At 40.6% G+C, this 19,851-nt stretch overlaps 2 protein-coding genes across 4 annotated transcripts in view; one reads left to right on the plus strand and one right to left on the minus strand.

Annotated features, from left to right (window-relative positions):
* LOC120426263 (epidermal growth factor receptor) overlaps positions 1-8,228 on the plus strand; it is a 213,138-nt gene extending 204,910 nt beyond the window's left edge. For both annotated transcript variants that reach the window (XM_039591005.2, XM_039591004.2), the window contains exons 2-8: positions 2,814-3,233; positions 3,295-3,595; positions 3,663-4,170; positions 4,231-4,402; positions 4,469-4,601; positions 4,659-4,966; positions 5,029-8,228. In XM_039591005.2, the coding sequence (XP_039446939.1) occupies positions 2,814-3,233; positions 3,295-3,595; positions 3,663-4,170; positions 4,231-4,402; positions 4,469-4,601; positions 4,659-4,966; positions 5,029-7,295 (4,109 nt within the window). In that variant the 3' untranslated portion in view covers positions 7,296-8,228. The remainder of the gene's footprint in view (positions 1-2,813; positions 3,234-3,294; positions 3,596-3,662; positions 4,171-4,230; positions 4,403-4,468; positions 4,602-4,658; positions 4,967-5,028) is intronic.
* A 6,705-nt stretch (positions 8,229-14,933) lies between these two features.
* LOC120426261 (paired box pox-neuro protein) overlaps positions 14,934-19,851 on the minus strand; it is a 166,901-nt gene continuing 161,983 nt past the window's right edge. For both annotated transcript variants that reach the window (XM_052707943.1, XM_052707942.1), the window contains exons 6-7: positions 16,227-16,894; positions 14,934-16,155 (exon numbers count right to left, since the gene is read on the minus strand). In XM_052707943.1, the coding sequence (XP_052563903.1) occupies positions 15,820-16,155; positions 16,227-16,894 (1,004 nt within the window). In that variant the 3' untranslated portion in view covers positions 14,934-15,819. The remainder of the gene's footprint in view (positions 16,156-16,226; positions 16,895-19,851) is intronic.

Below are 19,851 nucleotides of genomic sequence, written 5' to 3' on the forward strand. Positions count from 1 at the left end.
GTCAATTAATCATCTATTCCCACTGAAATTTATGAAAAAAAAATTTCCCTTTTGGTTTTTCATTTTGAAATTGAAGTGGGCCAACATAAATTATGAAAAATGTTTTCAATTTCCACGATTTAAAATGATCGCATCAACTTATTTTAAATGGTGACTATTCTAACAGTATTTCTAATGCTATGATGAAAAAAAATCTTATTTAAATTCTGAAAATTCCAGAAAAATAAATTTTAAATTTAAGATGAACTGACCAGATTACTTCATACCAATTAAAGAGAGTTCATTTTAAAGAAAATTTCAAATCAATTAGCCATTTTAACCGTGTTAGAAGCATGAATAACTTAACAATGCAAAAACTGAGATTTAAAAAAAAAATCAGGCCTTCATTTTTTAAATAAACAAACAAAATGTTCTCGATGTTGTTTATTTTAGCTAAAATTTCTAAACGCCTTAATCATATTATTTTCAACTTTGAAAAAATAAAAAGTATTTTTCACTAGAAAAATATCATTAAATTGTAAAATTTTGTACAGTGTTTTAAATAAAATAACAGTTTAATTGGTTTTTGAAAGCTTCTAGTTTTCTTTTACATATTTAATTGATAATATTTTATTATATCAATAAAATTACTGACATCTTAGTGTAATTAAAATATTTTTTTAAACACAAAATTTTAAGACAGCAGCATAATGGCTGTTTAGCAAATTACACAAAATAAAATTATCTAAAAATAACTATTGAAAAAAAAGTTAATAAAGCGATTTAAAAATAAATGTCCATATTTTTTTGTAAAAAAAGACAGCTCTCAAAATGTTCGTTTATTTTAAAAATGCATGACATTCCATAAATTTATTTTGTGAGTATCTGAAAATAAGTTGGTAAATTTGAAATATTGCTACAATTTTCAATGTCGAAAGTTATTTTTTTTCAATTCCGTCGTGAAACTACTTCTTTTTCCAGCCTACTTTTCTCTATCAAAAATAACAAAATCGAAGAGAAACACTTTTCAAACCTAATGCTGAAATTTTATACATTTGAGCACTCAAATGGATGCTGAAATTGACATTTGACTTACAGTTCTAATCAAAGGGTCGTATTTATCCAACGAGCTTTACCGACTAGTGCTGAAAAAAGCTTCTTTTTGCAACTTGTTGCTTAAACTTCTATTTTGCAACCCCGATGTTAAATTACATACCTTTTCTGTCAATCTCAAATGACAAAAACAATTTAAAAGTATTTTTGCAATTCCGTCGTGAAACTACTCACTTTTCCTGTCATTCTTGAACGATGAAATAGCCTACTTTTCTGTACCAAAAATAACAGAACCGAATAGCAACACTTTTCAAAATAAATGCTGAAAAGTGCTACTTTTCAGAACTCAAATGGGTGCTGAAAAGTTGAACTTTTCAGCACTTGTTTCGAAAAGTAACACTTTTCATTTTTTTTTTAATTTAAACGATTTATTGACAAAATACATGAAAATTTGACATAAAATTTCACTCAGTGTGTGTTTTTTGGAATTGCAAAAAATGTTGTATGGAATTCGTTGCAAAAATTTTTCAGCACTCGTCGTATTTATCCAACTCGGTGAACCTCGTTGGATAAATGTACGACTCGTGCTGAAAAAATCCTCTTTTTGCAACTTGTTGCATAAACTACTATTTTAAGAGTCAATACAAGTGCTGAAAAGTTCAACTTTTTTTGTTATCCTTTTCAATATGAATGGTTTGATAACACAGATCGAGGGCCCTTTAAAGTTTGTTTTATGTAAACAAAAAATGCAAATATAATAAATAACAAAAGTAAAACAAAACAAACAATCAAAACACAAAAAAATCGTCAAACAATCTTTAAAAGCGTTTTTCTTTTTAATATTTTGAAAAAAAAAAATAAAATAAAAAGTATTTATTGGTTTTGTTACAAATTTGATACTACAATGCCATCCCGTCCCGTATTGTGCCATAAGACTTTTCTCATATTTCCTCTCGTCAAAAATTACTGATGAATGAGACTTTCTTCACGATTGATTATTGAAAACCAACCGAAATCTTCCCACAAAAATGAACAATTTTAGAATTGACGATCACTATTGCCATGCAAAATGTTTGAAAAATTCGTGTTGCCAAAAACCGTGTGGCACTGTAGTCAAAGTTAAGCAACAAAAAAATATTTTTTTTCAAAAATCTTGAGGGTCACGATGCTTTTTCAGGATTAATTACGATATGTATTCCAACCGAAAAATGTAGGTAGAATTTCATTTTTTCCTGTTTCAATGTTAAGAAACATTTACGGTAGAATAACCATAAAACGATATTTTGTGATTTTCAAAGTCACCCCAGTTCCCAGTATCAAAACATACGTTGCTTTCGATTTTGTTTCCCCCATCCCTTAGACCTTCACGAAGGGGAAGTTGCTTTACACCGAGCAAAATCTGCGCGGATGTGCCTAATGATCACCGCCGTTCAATTGCTAGATCCCAAAACAACCCAGTAACAACTTCAACTCCCTTCCCCTTTTCCTATACCGCAACTAGAATCTGTACCTCGTGGGGGGTGGGGAGCACGCGCGTAATTGTTGCGCGATCATTAAACCAGCCGTTAAATGCGCGCGCTGCGTACGATTTTTGTACAATTCCGTAATCTGTGTCGCTTCTTCGTGACCACCACCGCAGGGATCGCCCCATCTCCTAATTGTGTATGCTAATACCCGCGTTCGCTGATTGGCGATAATTGTTTGGGGAATGATTAGCCCATAAAATCGACGTGATCACTAATGGTCGTTTCTTGCTCTTTCTCTCTCCCCGCTCTCAACAGTCTGCATCGGAACGAATGGGCGCATGTCGGTGCCGTCGAACCGAGAGTACCACTACAAGAACCTGCGCGATCGCTACACCAACTGCACCTACGTGGACGGCAACCTGGAGATCACCTGGATCCAGAACACCTCGTACGACTTGGGATTTTTGCAGCACATCCGCGAGGTGACGGGGTACGTGCTGATCAGCCACGTGGACATCCCGCAGGTGATCCTGCCGCGGCTGCAGATCATCCGCGGGCGGACGACGTTCAAGCTGAACAAGTGGGAGGACGAGTTTGGGCTGTTTGTGTCGTTCTCGCAGATGAACACGCTGGAGATGCCCGCACTGCGGGATATTCTTGGGGGATCCGCTGGGATCTTCAACAACTACAACCTGTGCCACGTGAAGACAATTCGATGGGAGGAGGTGCTGTCTGGTGAGTAATTTTGAGGATCATAACCCGAGCTGTTTAACGAACATTTTGCTTTCTTCCGTAGACCCCAAGGCCAACTACCGGTACACGTACAACTTCACCTCGCCGGAGCGGGACTGCCCGCCGTGTCACCACAGCTGCGAGGCCGGATGCTGGGGCGAGGGTGCGCACAACTGTCAGAAGTTCAGCAAGCTGAACTGCTCTCCTCAGTGCTCGCAGGGCCGCTGCTTCGGGTCGAAGCCGCGCGACTGCTGTCACTTGTTTTGCGCCGGAGGCTGCACCGGCCCCACCCAGAAAGACTGCCTAGCCTGTAAGAACTTTTACGACGACGGGGTGTGCAAGCAGGAGTGCCCGCCGATGCAGCGGTAAGTTAACCCCCTTCTACTGTTCTCAGAAAGGATGAAGAAATTAAATACCTCTCTCTCAACACAGCTACAACCCCACCAACTACCTGTGGGAGCCCAATCCAGAGGGCAAGTACGCGTACGGCGCAACCTGCGTGCGCAACTGCCCGGAACATCTGCTCAAGGACAACGGAGCGTGCGTGCGGACGTGCCCCCCGAACAAGATGGCCCAGAACGGTGAGTGCGTGCCGTGCAACGGCGCCTGTCCCAAGACCTGCCAGGGCGAGGGAATCGTCCACTCGGGCAACATCGACAAGTACAAGGACTGCACCATCATCGAGGGCTCGCTGGAGATTCTGGACCAGACGTTCGACGGCTATCAGCAGGTGTTTTCGAACTTTTCGTTCGGCCCACGGTACATCAAAATCCACCCGGACCGGCTGGAGGTGTTTTCGACGCTGAAGGAGATCAGTGGGTTTATCAATATCCAGGGCTACCATCCGGACTTTAAGAATCTGTCGTACTTCCGGAATTTGGAGGTGGTCGGAGGTCGCCAGCTGAAGGAGAACCTGTTCGCGTCGGTCTACATCGTGAAGGTAAGGGATCAAGCTTAAAAATTACGAATTGAGCAGTACTAACAATCTTTTTCGTTGCAGACCTCGCTGCGCTCGCTCGAGCTCAAGTCGCTGAAGCGCGTCAACTCGGGCGCGATCGTCATCCTGGAGAACGACCACCTGTGCTACGCGCAGGAGATCGACTGGGGCAAGATCAAAAAGTCCGCCGACCACGAGAGTGTCATCATGTCGAACCGGAACACGACCGTTTGCCGTAAGTTGAACCCCTTCAAGCTGAAGTAGTAATTGGTGACTGATCGAATGATCTTCAACTTTTTAGACAACGAAGGCATGTTCTGCGACGAGCAGTGCACGGCCGCGGGCTGCTGGGGCAAGGGCCCCGAGCAGTGCCTCGAGTGCAAGAACTTCCACTACGAGGGCAAGTGCCTGGACAGCTGCAAGAGTCTGCCAAAGTAAGTTTCCCTTTAAGGTTGGAAGTTGAACGCGATCTAAAACAATGTTTTTTTCAGGATCTACCAGGTCAACTCGAAGAGCTGCGGCGACTGCCACCCGGAGTGCGCCAACTCGTGCTACGGCCCGAACGCCGACAACTGCGGCTCGTGCGTGAACGTCAAAGACGGCAAGTTCTGCGTGTCCGAGTGCCCCGCGACCAAGTACAACATGAACGGAACCTGTGTGGCGTGCCACAAGACGTGCATCGGATGCACGGGACCGCGCGATACGATCGCCGTCGATGGGTGCATTTCGTGCGATCGTGCGATTATGGAGAGCGACGGAACGGTGGAACGCTGCCTGATGAAGGACGAACCGTGTCCAGGTAAGATAATTTCGGGAAGGTGAAGCTTGAACGGGACTAATTTTGCGATCGTGTCTTTCCAGATGGTTACTACAGCGAACGCGTCGAGCAGGACGAGGGACCACTGAAGCAGCTCTCAGGCAAGTCGGTCTGTCGGAAGTGTCACCCGCGGTGCAAGAAGTGCACCCAGTACGGATTCCACGAGCAGGTCTGCCAGGAGTGCTCCAAGTACAAGCGAGCGGAGCTGTGCGAGGACGAGTGCCCGGGCGATCACTTTGCGAACGAAACCACGCGCGAGTGTCTGCCGTGCCACTCGGAGTGCCGCGGGTGTCGCGGGTTCGGCGAGGACCAGTGCGTCGAGTGTAGGAATCTGAAGATCTACGAGGGTGGCGATCCGGTGGATAACTCGACGGCGTTCAACTGCACGGCGAGCTGCCCGGCGGCCTATCCGTACAAGCACTTCCCGGTGGAGGCCAGCAAAATTGGGCCGTACTGTTCGCCGGAGCAGATCCAGAGCGGGTTCCGGCTGGAGGCGTCGACGACGCCGTTGTTTTTGCTGGTGGCGTTGGCGTGTGCGGTGTTTTTGGCGTTGGCATTGTGTATGGTAGCGATGTACTGCAGGCAGAAGAACAAGAAGGACGCGGTGAAGATGACGATGGCGTTGGCAGGGTGTGAGGATTCGGAGCCGCTGCGGCCGACCAATGTGGGACCGAATCTGACCAAGTTGAGGATCATCAAGGAGGCGGAGATTCGACGGGGTGGAGTTTTGGGGTGTGGCGCGTTTGGACGAGTTTGCAAGGGAGTTTGGATGCCGGAGAATGAGAGCGTCAAGATTCCGGTGGCGATCAAGGTGTTGACGGAGGTTTCCGGGGCGGAATCGAGCAAGGAGTTCTTGGAGGAAGCTTACATTATGGCTTCGGTGGAGCATCCGAACTTGCTGAAGCTGCTGGCGGTTTGCATGACCTCGCAAATGATGTTGATCACGCAGTTGATGCCGCTGGGCTGTCTGCTGGAATACGTGCGGAACCACAAGGATAAGATCGGCTCGAAGGCGCTGCTAAACTGGTCAACGCAGATCGCTAGGGGAATGTCTTACCTGGAGGAACGCCGGCTGGTTCACCGTGATTTGGCCGCTCGTAACGTGCTGGTTCAGACGCCTTCCTGTGTCAAGATCACCGATTTTGGATTGGCAAAATTGCTTGACTACGATTCGGACGAGTACCGAGCGGCCGGAGGAAAGATGCCCATCAAGTGGTTGGCCCTGGAGTGCATCCGGCACCGCGTGTTCACCAGCAAGAGTGACGTGTGGGCGTTCGGCGTGACCATTTGGGAACTGTTGACGTACGGCTGCCGACCGTACGAGAATGTCGCTGCTAAGGATGTCCCAGAACTGATTGAAATTGGACACAAGCTGCCGCAGCCGGACATTTGCTCGCTGGACGTGTACTGCATTCTGCTTTCTTGCTGGGTTTTGGACGCGGACGCCCGTCCATCGTTCAAAACCCTGTCGGAGACGTTCGCCGAGAAGGCACGTGATCCGGGTCGATACCTGATGATCCCGGGGGATAAATTCATGAGACTGCCGTCCTACACCAACCAGGACGAAAAGGACCTGATCCGCACGTTGGCACCGGCTCCCGACATCCCCGGAACGGTCGTCGAAGCCGACGAATACCTGCAACCGAAGACTCGACCCGCCCTCATGGTCCCTGCACCTCCTCACCATCACCACAGCCAGGACCACAACCACCATCACCACCACCAGCCCAACGGTGACCTGCCCAAGTCCCTTCGATACTGCAAAGATCCGCTCAAGCCGGACGATGAAACGGACGGCAACACGCGCGAGGTCGGCGTCGGCGGACTCCGGCTGAACCTGCCCCTCGACGAGGACGACTACCTGATGCCAACTTGCCAAAGTCAAGCCCCGTCGGTGCCCGGCTACATGGACCTCATCGGTGTCCCCGCCAGCGTCGACAACCCCGAGTACCTGATGGGATCGGCGGCCAACGTGAGCACCGGCCTCCCAACTCCACCACCAGTCATGCTGCAACAGCAAGGCGGCAGCCCCTTCAACCCGCCCCAAACGCCCACAAGTGTAAATAGCTTACCGTGCAGCACCATCTCGGCGGCGCCGACCACAATTGTCGGCAACAACAACAACAACAACCCGGCCGCCAGCAACGCCAACAACAAGACCGAGGCCATCCAGATGCAGGCGGCACCGCCCACCCAAACCCTCGGCATCCCGCTGTCCCCCACGGAGACGGAGAGCACGTCCGAGCACGAGTACGTCAACGATCTGCAGCGGGAGCTGATTCCGCTCCATCGGAACGAAACGACGGTCTAGTTGTTACTACCTTTTAAACGTGTACAGAACTGATCTTCCATTTAAAACGTCAAATAGTGAAACAAAAAAGTTAGGAGATTTTCAAGCATCGAATCGCAGAAACCCACGCCTACTTGATAGCAATTTTACACACACACTCTATAAAGAATAGGAAAAAGTTCAAATTGTTCTACTCGTAAGTGCCTTCAATACATTTTAAACTCGTGTGTAAGCGATCGCAGGAGGATCAAATCAAGCGTGCCTTTATCAACGTGTGCAAGGTGGTCGTTTGCGGCCACTTGTGCATCAATTGTACATAGAGTCGTAGATAGTGATAAGAGAAAGAGGGAGAAAAAACTAAATATTTAAACTCTGACATAGCTGGCTAGCCGTTAGGTGTGTAGTAGTACTTAAGGGTCCTGGCGAGAGGAGGCAAGGTTTTGCGAATATTAATCAACAAACCACGCGCGAGCGAGAGTGTGAGACAAGTACAACGTGAAATTGGCGCGCGCAACAGAGCAGCATGCTGGAATCGAAAGTTTTATAAATTTCAATTAAAAATACCTGTGATATTATTTTTAAAATCGAGTGCGTAAATTTTTTAACTAAACTAAGTTTTCTTCCAAGACTTTGATTCGAAAGCAAGAGAAAAATGAGGGGGCAAAAAGAATGCGAGCAATAGCGAATAGCCGATAGAGACAATTTTTGATTTCATAAAACGAAGCAACAAAAAAGCATCAACTTAACGAGAAAGCAATTATACAACGAATACTGTAACTAGCGAATAACTAAAAACAGAGTAAACGATAATAATGCAACGGATACTTCTCAAAGCACTTAAAAGCCCCCCAAAACCCATGCAACAAATAACAATAGCACACACTCAAATACATCCACACAAACCTACTTAAAGAAAGCAGTACGAACAACGACTTTCGGAATCTCTCCTCAAAACAAACCACAAAAATCAAACCAACAACAAAACTGTCGTCTGTTTTTATTTTTAGTTTTCTGGCCGCGTACTATTCCTATGACTTTTTAGTAACACTTTAATTTTTGTGTAACTTTTTGTAAATACATCGTCCGCGCGAATTGTACATAAGCAAAAGTTCTACTTAAATCTACTTTTTCCCCACAAACAAACAAAATCCAACCCCCCCTTCCCCTTTTAGTTTTTGTTAAACCGGTGTACAATCCGTAAACGACAACTTAGTGGTTTAAAAAATGAGTTTTTACCCTATATATTGTAAGATAAAGAAGAGAGAAAGTTGAAATGTAATAAACACACAAAACTATTGGAATTGTTAAAATGTGCCATGTTTCGTGCATGAAAGTGTGGAAGAAGCGGCACGAATAAGGCGCCGACTTGTTTCGAATATTATTATTTCAACAGCAGGTTCATGTGAATAGAAAGATGGGACTTGAATGGTAGATTGTGTAAAAATAAACTTTAGGAGGAGAATATGGATATAAAAGAAAAATAATAAAAAAGGAAAGGCTATTCGACGAAAATATAGGATAATATCGGGCACATCTTTTACATAGCTAGACAGTGGATGTATTGGAGGTTTATTTGTTGAAAATTTAAGTTATATATGTATTTTGAAAAATTCGAATAAAATATTCAAATAATAAAAACAATCTTCTTATTCTGATGACAACTCTGCTTCGTACCTGGCCTGAAACAAAACTTTTTGATATAAGATCGTGATCGTGACTCAATGGAAAATTTGAATTCGTGAAATTCATTGGCGTTTTCATCCCATTTGATAATACAAGTAAGAAAATAAAAAAAAACACTTTTTTTGTTCATGATTCGATTATCCGAAGTTATTCAACCTTCGGATAATCAAGTCTGGACTGTTATTTCAAACGTTGAAACAAACCAAACTCAAGCTAAAGAGATCATTTGTTTGTGGAATTATTAGGTAAATTGAGGTTTTTTATTTATTGTGGAAGGCAAAATACGATCCCAATATTATGGAACAGTTTATTGTTAATTTAAATGATAATGTTATCGCTCTGTATCAGAACATGCGAAAAACAACATAAAAATGAGAAAGTGACTGTAAAAAAATAAAAAAATACTTTAAAAGCAAAAGAAAATGCTATGAGGAGGTAGAATTAGCCAAATGTTAGGTACCGTTAACTGGGGTGAATCGGGACTACAGTCTGAACAGGGACAGCGCGTTTTAAATCACTTAAAATTTTCAAATTTGGAAATGAATGTACACATTTTGTTGCTTGAATCTGGTCTAACCGAAACCACTCAAGAAAATCAAAATATTAGGCTGCAACAAAGCTAAAACTGCTGTCCCAATTCGCCCCATGTGTCCTGTTTCGCCCCAGATGACGGTATTGGAAACAAGCATACTAATGGGTTAATGACAAATAAAACTATAAAAAAGAATTTAAAATGAATTTATTTACTTTTTTTAGGCAGGAAATGTCACCAAAGCAGCGGCAACGAAAAACCGTCTTCTTCTTTTGAAGTTCATTATACTAAACAAAACATTATCGAACAAACATTAAACAAAGGAAGTTACGTTTTTCGAAGAACAAAAAATGCTCAGAATGACTTTAAAAAAAGTACAGCACTGTTATTGAAAGGTATTTATTTTCAATTCTGTTATTTTTGGTAGGGAAAAGTAGGCCGTTTCGTTTCTCCAGAAGGACAGGAAAAGTTGTCAGTTTTACAGTGAGATTGCAAAATTGTAATTGATTGTTTATTTGTGACGAGAGCCTGTTAGATTGAGATTGCAAAAAAGGAATTTTTCACACTTGACCCTCTCCGATTTTACTGCAGCTTTGTTGACATGTTATCCTAAACTTGTATAAGCCATTTTGGTGTATATGGAGCCAGTTGCATTCAAGAATGACATTTGAGAAGGGCGTAAATTATTTAAATAATTTTGTATATCGTCATTTAAATATTGCTGTAACTCGAAGCCGTTGCATCGTATCAAAAAGTGGTCAAAGACAAACCTGTAGGAAATTAGATGGGCTTTCTGAAAAAAATATACTGAATAAAAAACAAGCCACTTATGAGTGATTTTTGTATTTTTAAGTTTAAGAGTAATTTTTAAGGGTGAAGTCACGTCACGTTTTTTTTCGTTCAATTTTTGTGTGAAAATAGCCTATGATGTTGCAAAAAGCCTCACGAAATATGCTGGACGGTATGTCTCTCTTAAAAAATATAAAAATTATTTAATATTTTTTTAAGTGGTCTAAATTTAAAAAAAAAACCGATAGCGGGAATTGATTCTCCAGACAATTTTACATAAAAGCCTCCATAATAATTAGTAATTTGTTATTGGGTACGATAAATATTAACAATTCGTCAGTTGTGTGCTATCTTGTGACAACGACCATTCAGTACTTTTCAATAAAATCGATTTTTAAAGTTTGTTGGTAAATAATTTCAAAACTATGCATGATAGAGCCAAACTTTTTGAAGCAATCGGTTCGTATACTATCGCTTAACAAACGCTCCAAGTTTCAACTAATTTGGTTACACCAGTTAAAAGATACAGTAAATAATATAAACAAAAATCTGAAAAGCACGTGTCACAAGTGTGTTTCGAAAGTGAAATTGTACTACGTGTCACAAGTGTGCACAGAATTCCCATACAAACTGAAAAACTAACTTAATCCACCTATGTGGTTGGTGCCTTCCTCACTTTTTTCCAAAAATGGGTTTGGACACAAATTTTGTCTAATTTCGTTAAGTTTCGGAATACAAAAAACACACATATTACTCAAGGGCTCATCAGTGGCATCTTAGGTGGTCATAGCTTGAGGCAGGGTTACCTGATCTTCAATATTTTAGACTCGTTGGTGAGGTCTTTCGATTACCTAACCAACGATGGGTCGGATGATGGATCCGGACATTGTTTACATACATTTTAGTGAGATCCGGCTACAAAAAAGGTACATAAATACCAAAAGTGGTCAGAACTCGAAACAAGGTTGCCAGATCTTCAATGTTTTAGACTCGTTGGTGAGGTCTTTCGATTACCTAACCAACGATGGGTCGGATGATGGATCCGGACGTTGTTTACACACATTTAAGTGAGATCCGGCTACAAAAAAAGTACATAAATATCACTAAAATGGTCAGAACTCGAGACTAACCAACGATGGGTCGGATGATGGATCCGGACGTTGTTTACATACATTTAAGTGAGATCCGGCTACAAGAAAGTACATAAATATCACTAAAGTGGTCAGAACTCGAGACAGGGTTGCCAGATCTTCAATGTTTTAGACTCGTTGGAAAGGTCTTTCGATTACCTAACCAATGCTGGGTCGGATGATGGATCCGGACATTGTTTACATACATTTAAGTGAGATCCGGCTACAAAAAAGTACATTAATATCACTAAAGTGGTCAGAACTCGAGACAGGGTTGCCAGATCTTCAATGTTTTAAACTCGTTGGAAAGGTCTTTCGATTACCTAACCAACGCTGGGTCGGATGATGGATCCGGACATTGTTTACATACATTTAAGTGAGATCCGACTACAAAAAAGTATATAAATATCACTAAAGTGGTCATAACTCGAGACAGAGTTGCCAGATCTTCAATGTTGTGGACTCGTTGGAAAGGTTTCTTGATTATCTAATCAACGATGGGTCGGATGATGGATCCGGACATCGTTTACATGCATTTAAGTGAGACCCGGCTTCAAAAAAGTACATAAATATCACTTAAGTGGTCATAACTCGAGACAGGGTTGCCAGATCATCAACGTTGTGGACTCGTTGGAAAGGTCTCTAGATTATCTAACCAATGATGGGTCGGATGATGGATCCGGACATCGTTTACATGCATTTAAGTGAGATCCGGCTTAAAAAAGTACATAAATATCACTAAAGTGGTCATAACTCGAGACAGGGTTGCCAGATCTTCAATGTTGTGGACTCGTTGGAAAGGTCTCTTGATTATCTAACCAATGATAGGTCGGATGATGGATCCGGACATCGTTTACATACATTTAAGTGAGATCCGGCTTAAAAAAGTACATAAATATCACTAAAGTGGTCATAACTTGAGACAGGGTTGCCAGATCTTCAATGTTGTGGACTCGTTGGAAAGGTCTCTTGATTATCTAACCAATGATGGGTCGGATGATGGATCCGGACATCGTTTACATGCATTTAAGTGAGATCCGGCTTAAAAAAGTACATAAATATCACTAAAGTGGTCAGAACTCGAGACAGGGTTGCCAGATCTTCAATGTTTTAGACTCGTTGGAAAGGTCTCTTGATTATCTAACCAACGATGGGTCGGATGATAGATCCGGACATTGTTTACATACATTTAAGTGAGATCCGGCTACAAAAAATTACATAAATATCACTAAAGTGGTCAGAACTCGAGACAGGGTTGCCAGATCTTCAATGTTTTGGAATCGTTGGAAAGGTCTTTCAATTACCTATTCAACGATGTATATAATGATGATGTTTGGTTCAGTTTACTGCCATTTATTCAACTTCCAAAAATATGCGAAAACACATTTTTATACATAACTTTTGAACTACTTATCGAAACTTCAAACAATTCAATAGCACCGTATGGGACCCTAAACCAAGTCGAATGCAACTGGTTTGGTCAAAATCGGTTCAGCCAGTGCTGAGAAAACTGCGTGACATTATTGGTCACATACACACACACATACACACACACATACACACACACATACACACACACATGCACACACACATACACACACACACATACACACACACATACACACACACATACACACACACATACACACACACACATACACACAGACATTTGTTCAGTTTTCGATTCTGAGTCGATATGTATCCAGGTTTTTAAGCGAAGATGGCGTTCGAATGTTGAACGTCCGAAATGTCAAAATCGCGCAGTAGCACCAACATTACAAAAAAATGCGGCTGTCATGCCATGGCACACTTTTTTCGTTAAGTTGGTACCACTGCGTGATTTTGACATTTCGGGCGTTCACCATTCGAACGCCATTTTCGCTTAAAAAGCTGGATACATCATGGTGGGTTTTCGAGCTTTAAATAAAAAGTTCAATTTTAGAGCAGGATTATAGCCTTACCTCAGTGAGGAAGGCAAAAAGGTCAAATCAATGGTTTAATCGACTTAATCAGGTTATTTTTATAAACAAAAGGTTGCATTGCCTTTAGAAAGTATGTGTGTACAAAAATTTGTGAGAAACCAGAAAAATTTTCCACATTTTCCAACAACATGTATGACGTGTCACAAGTGTGCACAATCATTTTGATGATAAATTGGTCTATGTCACAAGTGTGTATTGCGATATCCGGGAAACGGAAGCGAGTTTCCAAAATCGGGTTAAAGCATCTTGTAGTGTTTGTTAAGTATAGCAAAACGTCATCATTAACTAATTTTCGACCAAAATGGTCTATGTCACAAGATAGCACACAGCTGACGAATTGTCGAGACAATTGTTCTAAGTTTAATCCTTGTAAAGATAACGCAGTTTAAAAAAAAGGTTAAAAAAATAATGTGTTTAGGTTTTGGTGGTTTTTGGACAATTCTATATGACCAACATGATTTATTAATCTGGTTTATACTTTTATCGGAAAGCTCGTCCAATTTACCTTAAGTTTGTTTGTACCAGATTTGGAAAAAAATGTATTTTTCTGCCGATTTTTTTTATTAATTGATGATAACCATTTTTGCCTGAGTTGACACAAAAATAGATGTTAAGCGATAAAAAATGGTTGCCCCATTTCACTCTATGTAACGATACTGTACTAAATTATCAAGCTTATAAATAATAACTTCTCTTAATTCTTAAAATCTCCATGAAAAGCATGCTGCTCTCTGAAAAAGCTCTCAAAATCATAGTGGGCTATGGTTAACAGAAACGCTTAAACATTGCGTTCAACTTGAATCATCCAGTTGCATGCAATATTGCGTTCAACAGATCTGATCGCTAGAATTCCTCCCAACGACCACTCGAAATGCAAATTTGAAAATTATACATTTCTCATGCGCAGCCACACAAAACGCAGATCAATTAAAATTTAATACTTTTATGACAGCGGTGCATAAATCAGTGCGCAATCAAATCCACATTCCCACTGCTCACCATGCTGCAACGGTCATTTTCCGTTCCGTCCAATTTGCAGAGCGTCGTCAGTTTCGCTCCCGATCCGATTGATCGCCTCAAAAGCTCGTAAAAGCTCAGCACCGTTCTACCCCCCTTAACCACCCATTGATGGTTATGCTGTGTTTTAGGGTGATCCATCTTTTTTTTTGTGGTTTGGTTAAACTAACAATTTGATTCAAAATGTTTTGATGCCATTTTTTTTCATTTTTTAATATTTTTGTGAAAATTGCTACAAAATGATGGTCGTAGCTTTGAAAATCACCCTAAAGCCTCACTAATTAAAAATCATCTTTTGCACAACCGATTTTTACACGCCAAGATCACGGACCTCCGATAAGACCCCCGGAGGAACCGGTATTTCCTTTCTTTCTCAATTATTACACGGTGCTGAGGCTGCTACTGCCGCGAACACGATGATGATGATTGGCCGCGTGATCGACCTTCTCAACGGGGGACAATCCGGCGTATCGAGACGGATGGATGGATGCAGAAGAAAACAAATTATTTTTTAATTTATTACCAGTAATTCGCTCCGGCTGTTTATTGAAACAATTAGTCTACTTTATCTTACACTGGTGGGGGCTTACGGGACATATTTTTTGATTTTTTGTTCCTTTTTTGCTTGTTTGAGGAGAGTATGTTTCAGATTATGAGTGTCTTCTTATAGAATATTACCAACAATCAATTGCATTGTGACTGTGAAATTGGAACCACTCTAAAATTGCAAAAAAAAGCAAAGTGCTCTAACAAAAATGATTTTTTTTTAATTTGACAATCTCAAAGTGTTTTCCAATGCTGAAACTAAAAATGTTCATTCGGTAGTTTAATGTAATTTTTAAACTTTATTGGTTCGTTTAATCCAAGCCAAATCACCAATAAAACATCTGGAAAAAAAATCTGCAAGATTAAACAACTTTAAGAGCAATGAAAAAATTAATGTTACATTTATTGAGAAATATTTTAGCAAAATAAGAGCATGTCAATTTTTTTATCCAATTTCAGATCAATTCCAATTTGACAATTTCTTGCACCGAATTATGATCTTTGCAGTACGTTCAATTGCTTATTATACCTTCTTTTTCGTTAATAAATTACACTTAGGCTAGAGGGTGATCGATCTCTCAAAATCGATCTAATTGGTTAGTTGCTTAGTGTTACACATATATGTACAGAGAGATTCTCCTAGGATAACAGTACGTACAAAACTAGTTCAACAAACGCTATGGTTATGGCAAGTTAGGGGGAGGGAAATTTACACGCTCTAACGGAAAGAAATTGCGCTGACGAAAATGTAAAATTTCGTGTTTGAATTTGGAAAAGGTGTTATTGATCTTTAAAAAACCTTAGACACTGTTCCCAATCCCGTCAATTTCTCTCCGTGTACAGACACACACAAAGAAAAACTCTGCCTAATCACAAATCTCAATGTTGACACTGTTGTCGCTGCTGGCCGCCGACTTGACCGATTTGACCAAACTGATGGTCGCCTCGTCGCCGGAACCGCCAGTGACCGACGAGGGCCGGTAGTGGCCACCGGCAGTGCTGCTGCTGTGGGCAGGCGACACCGACTTGGGGGATGCCGACGGCGAGCGTTGACCGTGGTGCGGGTGGTACTCGTCCGTGGAGGACGGCCGCTGGTGTGGCACACAGGTGATGGTCAGCGAGGAGTCCAACCGTTGGCGCTTTTCGGGCTTTTTGAGCAGCTCCTCGATCGAGTACGGGTTGCGCTTCTTGGACATGCTGGTCTGTGGAAGGGAGGAGAGACGATGGTTGTTAAATTTGTCCAGAAGATTTAAGAAACAAATCCAAAACCTACCCTCAAATCATCGTGGTTATCCGACGAATCGTCCGAGTTGACGTCGGTGATCTGCACCGGCGACGAACTGGTGTTCGAGCTGGTCGTTCCATCGTTCCGGTAGCTGTCCCGCTGCACGGCAAATCCACCGGACGTGGCAAACGGATTCCCATATGCAAAGTACCCGTGGGGAAAAGCCGCCGCCGGATCGGTCCCGGCCGCCACACTGCGGTTGGCCGCGTAGAACAGGCTGGTGTTCCAGATCCAATGCTTGGGCAGGTAGGCCATCTGTGGGGAGAGGGACGTTGCCGCTGCCGCGGCTGCGTTGATCACCGGAGTTGTGCTCGACGACGAAGGTTCACTCTTGGATTCACCCTTTGGCGTCGACGGGGATAGCTGCTGCTGGTGCTTGGTGGGGTCTTGTTGAACTTTGGCCGGGGTGTGGCCCTCGTGCTGGATGATGTTGACGGCGGCCGTCTTCTGGACGGGGGCCGCTCCGGCGACATACGGATGGGGATGCACCACCGACTTTCCGTCCGGGGACACGGCCGAGGCCATGCTGTAGCGGTACTGGTTCAGCAGAGCATGGTGCTGCTCCAGCGTTGCTTGGCTGTACAAGGGGTGGGTCGTCATCGGCTTGGACGGCATGTACGAGGACGAGTGCGACTGGGAGTCTCGCATCATTTGCTCTGCAAAAAAAAAGATTAAGAAATAAACGTTTAAGAACCCTTCCAAAGTGTCGAAATAATTGCACTATGGGTGCAGCAGAACGAAATTACACCTGTTCGCGAGACAACCCGTAATGATGGACCACGGGAAGTTCTAATATCCCAATCAATCGACATCCGACCTCTAAAGCGCGCTTCAAGCGACGATCATCTGCTCCGAGTTTGGTAAAACCTCTAATCAAATCGAGCCAACACAAGCGTTTAGATACTGCGCAAAATTTGCATATTCTTGGTGGAATGTAATGAAAGAGTGTTGCCGATAAGAGGAAACCTCCTTTTCACACCATCAGGACGCGGTTTTGTTGTGCTCTCATATGAAGATGTTATGTTGAGCTTTCAGCAAAATGCAGATAAATTTTAAGAAGAAATTTATAAAATAATAGTAAATTGAAGGTGTTGAGATTCCTGTAAAAAACAACATGTAAAACTAAAAAAAAAAAAACAAAATATCTCATTAAACTTGAACTCGGTTAAGGTTGAGAAGAGTAATATTATTTTATTCAAATTTAACGATGATTAATTTGTATATATTTCTATTGATTTAATACAATCATGGTTGGATTTTTTCGACCAACTTAACCCTTAATGACTCAATCCTGTTCCAAGTCGGACTTTGATACAAAATTTTACCAAAAAAAAAAAAAACAATTTTTTAACCAATATTGAAATATCTAAGATTTGATGAATTTGTGTGATTAATGATACTTTCCCAATGTAATGAAAAAAAAGTTTTTACTGGGGTCATTTTGGCTGTGTTGCTTATTAGTATCTTCTTCTATTTATGTCAAAATAATGTCACAATGTCATTCCCCGGAACAGACCATTCGAAAGAATTCCTTTACTTTTAACATTTCCCAGGATTTCATTCTTCAGAAATATTTATTGTTGTTGTTTTACCAAAGGGAGGGTACATTTTTACGAGAATGAAAACTTACTTTATTTTGCTCCTAATATCCTGAAATCTTCAAATCTTGAATTCACCAAATCATCACATCCTGTTCATAATCCATTCTGGGGAATGAAATTCTAATGAATAGAATTGATCTATTTTTGCTAAATATATTATGTTTTAACACTGAGACTGGAGAATTAAAAAACACAACAAATTAACAAAAGATAATGTTCAAAATTTGTAGGAAAAAAACTACCATCCAAAAATAAAAACTAAACATGGCACATGCAAATAAAATCACTTAAAATGAAAAAAGAAAATTACAAAACATGAAAAGAAATGTTTTCTGTGCAACAAAAGTTACAAAAAATGCCTCATCAGAAAACAAAATTGGACAAACAGAGTTAACATGAAATAAAAATGATTTCGATGCAATTCAAAAATTGCTGGTTGGAATTTGTGCAAAGTAGCATACTAAAAATACAATTTCTCTTAAATTTTCTAGATAATAGTTACATAATAATTCTGTATTAGAATAAACAAAAAACTGAACATGTTTTACATATAGAGCAATTCTCTACGAAATCGGTCTTTTTTCTTCAATTTTAATTTTTGTATTTTTTAATCCGGCTGAAACTTTTTTGGTGCCTTCGGTATGCCCAAAGAAGCCATTTTGCATCATTAGTTTGTCCATATAATTTTCCATACAAATTCGGCAGCTGTCCATACAAAAATGATGTATGAAAATTCAAAAATCTGTATCTTTTGAAGGAATTTTTTGATCGATTTGGTGTCTTCGGCAAAGTTGTAGGTATGGATACGGACTACACTGGAAAAAATAATACACGGTAAAAAAAAATTTGGTGATTTTTTTATTTAACTTTTTATCACTAAAACTTGATTTACAAAAAAACACTATTTTTAATTTTTTTTATTTTTTGATATGTTTTAGAAGACATAAAATGCCAACTTTTCAGAAATTTCCAGGTTGTGCAAAAAATCACTGACCGAGTTATGAATTTTTTAATCAATACTGATTTTTTCAAAAAATCGAAATTTTGGTCGTAAAAATTTTTCAACTTCATTTTTCGATGTAAAATCAAATTTGCAATCAAAAAGTACTTTACTAAAATTTTGATAAAGTGCACCGTTTTCAAGTTATAGCCATATTTAAGTGACTTTTTTGAAAATAGTCGCAGTTTTTCATTTTTTTAAATTAGTGCACATGTTTGCCCAGTTTTGAAAAAAATATTTTTGAAAAGCTGAGAAAATTCTCTATATTTTGCTTATTCGGACTATGTTGATACGACCTTTAGTTGCTGAGATATTGCAATGCAAAGGTTTAAAAACAGGAAAATTGATGTTTTCTAAGTTTCACCCAAACAACCCACCATTTTCTATCGTCAATATCTCAGCAACTAATGGTCCGATTTTCAATGTTAATATATGAAACAATTGTGAAATTTTCCGATCTTTTCGAAAAAAATATTTTTGGAATTTTCAAATCAAGACAAACATTTTAAAAGGGCGTAATATTGAATGTTTTTTTTTTTTTTTTTTTTTCAATTGGATGTAAGGGCTTACAGTTATAAGCTTAATTACATTGTTAATAACTGAAAAGTGAATATTTTTTTCAGTGTGGTAGAAACCTGGATAATAAATTAGATTACGTGAATATCAAAACGAGTCAAATCAAAAAGCTGTCAAAGGCAAACTTATGGGAAATTGGACGAGCTTTCCGGTAAAAATATTTACGAGACTGAAAAACCAAGTCTGTCATATAGAAATTGCCAAAAACCACCAAAAAACCCATTTTTTCATCATTTTTATTTTTAAAACCGCTGTATCTTCCCAAGGATTGGACATAGGACAATGGTTAATATGGAGACTTTTATGTAAAATTGTCTGGGGAACCGATTCCCACTATGGGTTTTTTAAAATTTTGACGTTTAGACCACTTTTCAAAAAAACAGTTTTAGTAAATGATTTTTGTGTTTTTTTAGGAGAGACATACCATCCTGCATTT

The sequence above is a fragment of the Culex pipiens genome, chromosome 2, assembly GCF_016801865.2.
Source record: "Culex pipiens pallens isolate TS chromosome 2, TS_CPP_V2, whole genome shotgun sequence".
NCBI classification, from domain to species: domain Eukaryota; kingdom Metazoa; phylum Arthropoda; class Insecta; order Diptera; family Culicidae; genus Culex; species Culex pipiens.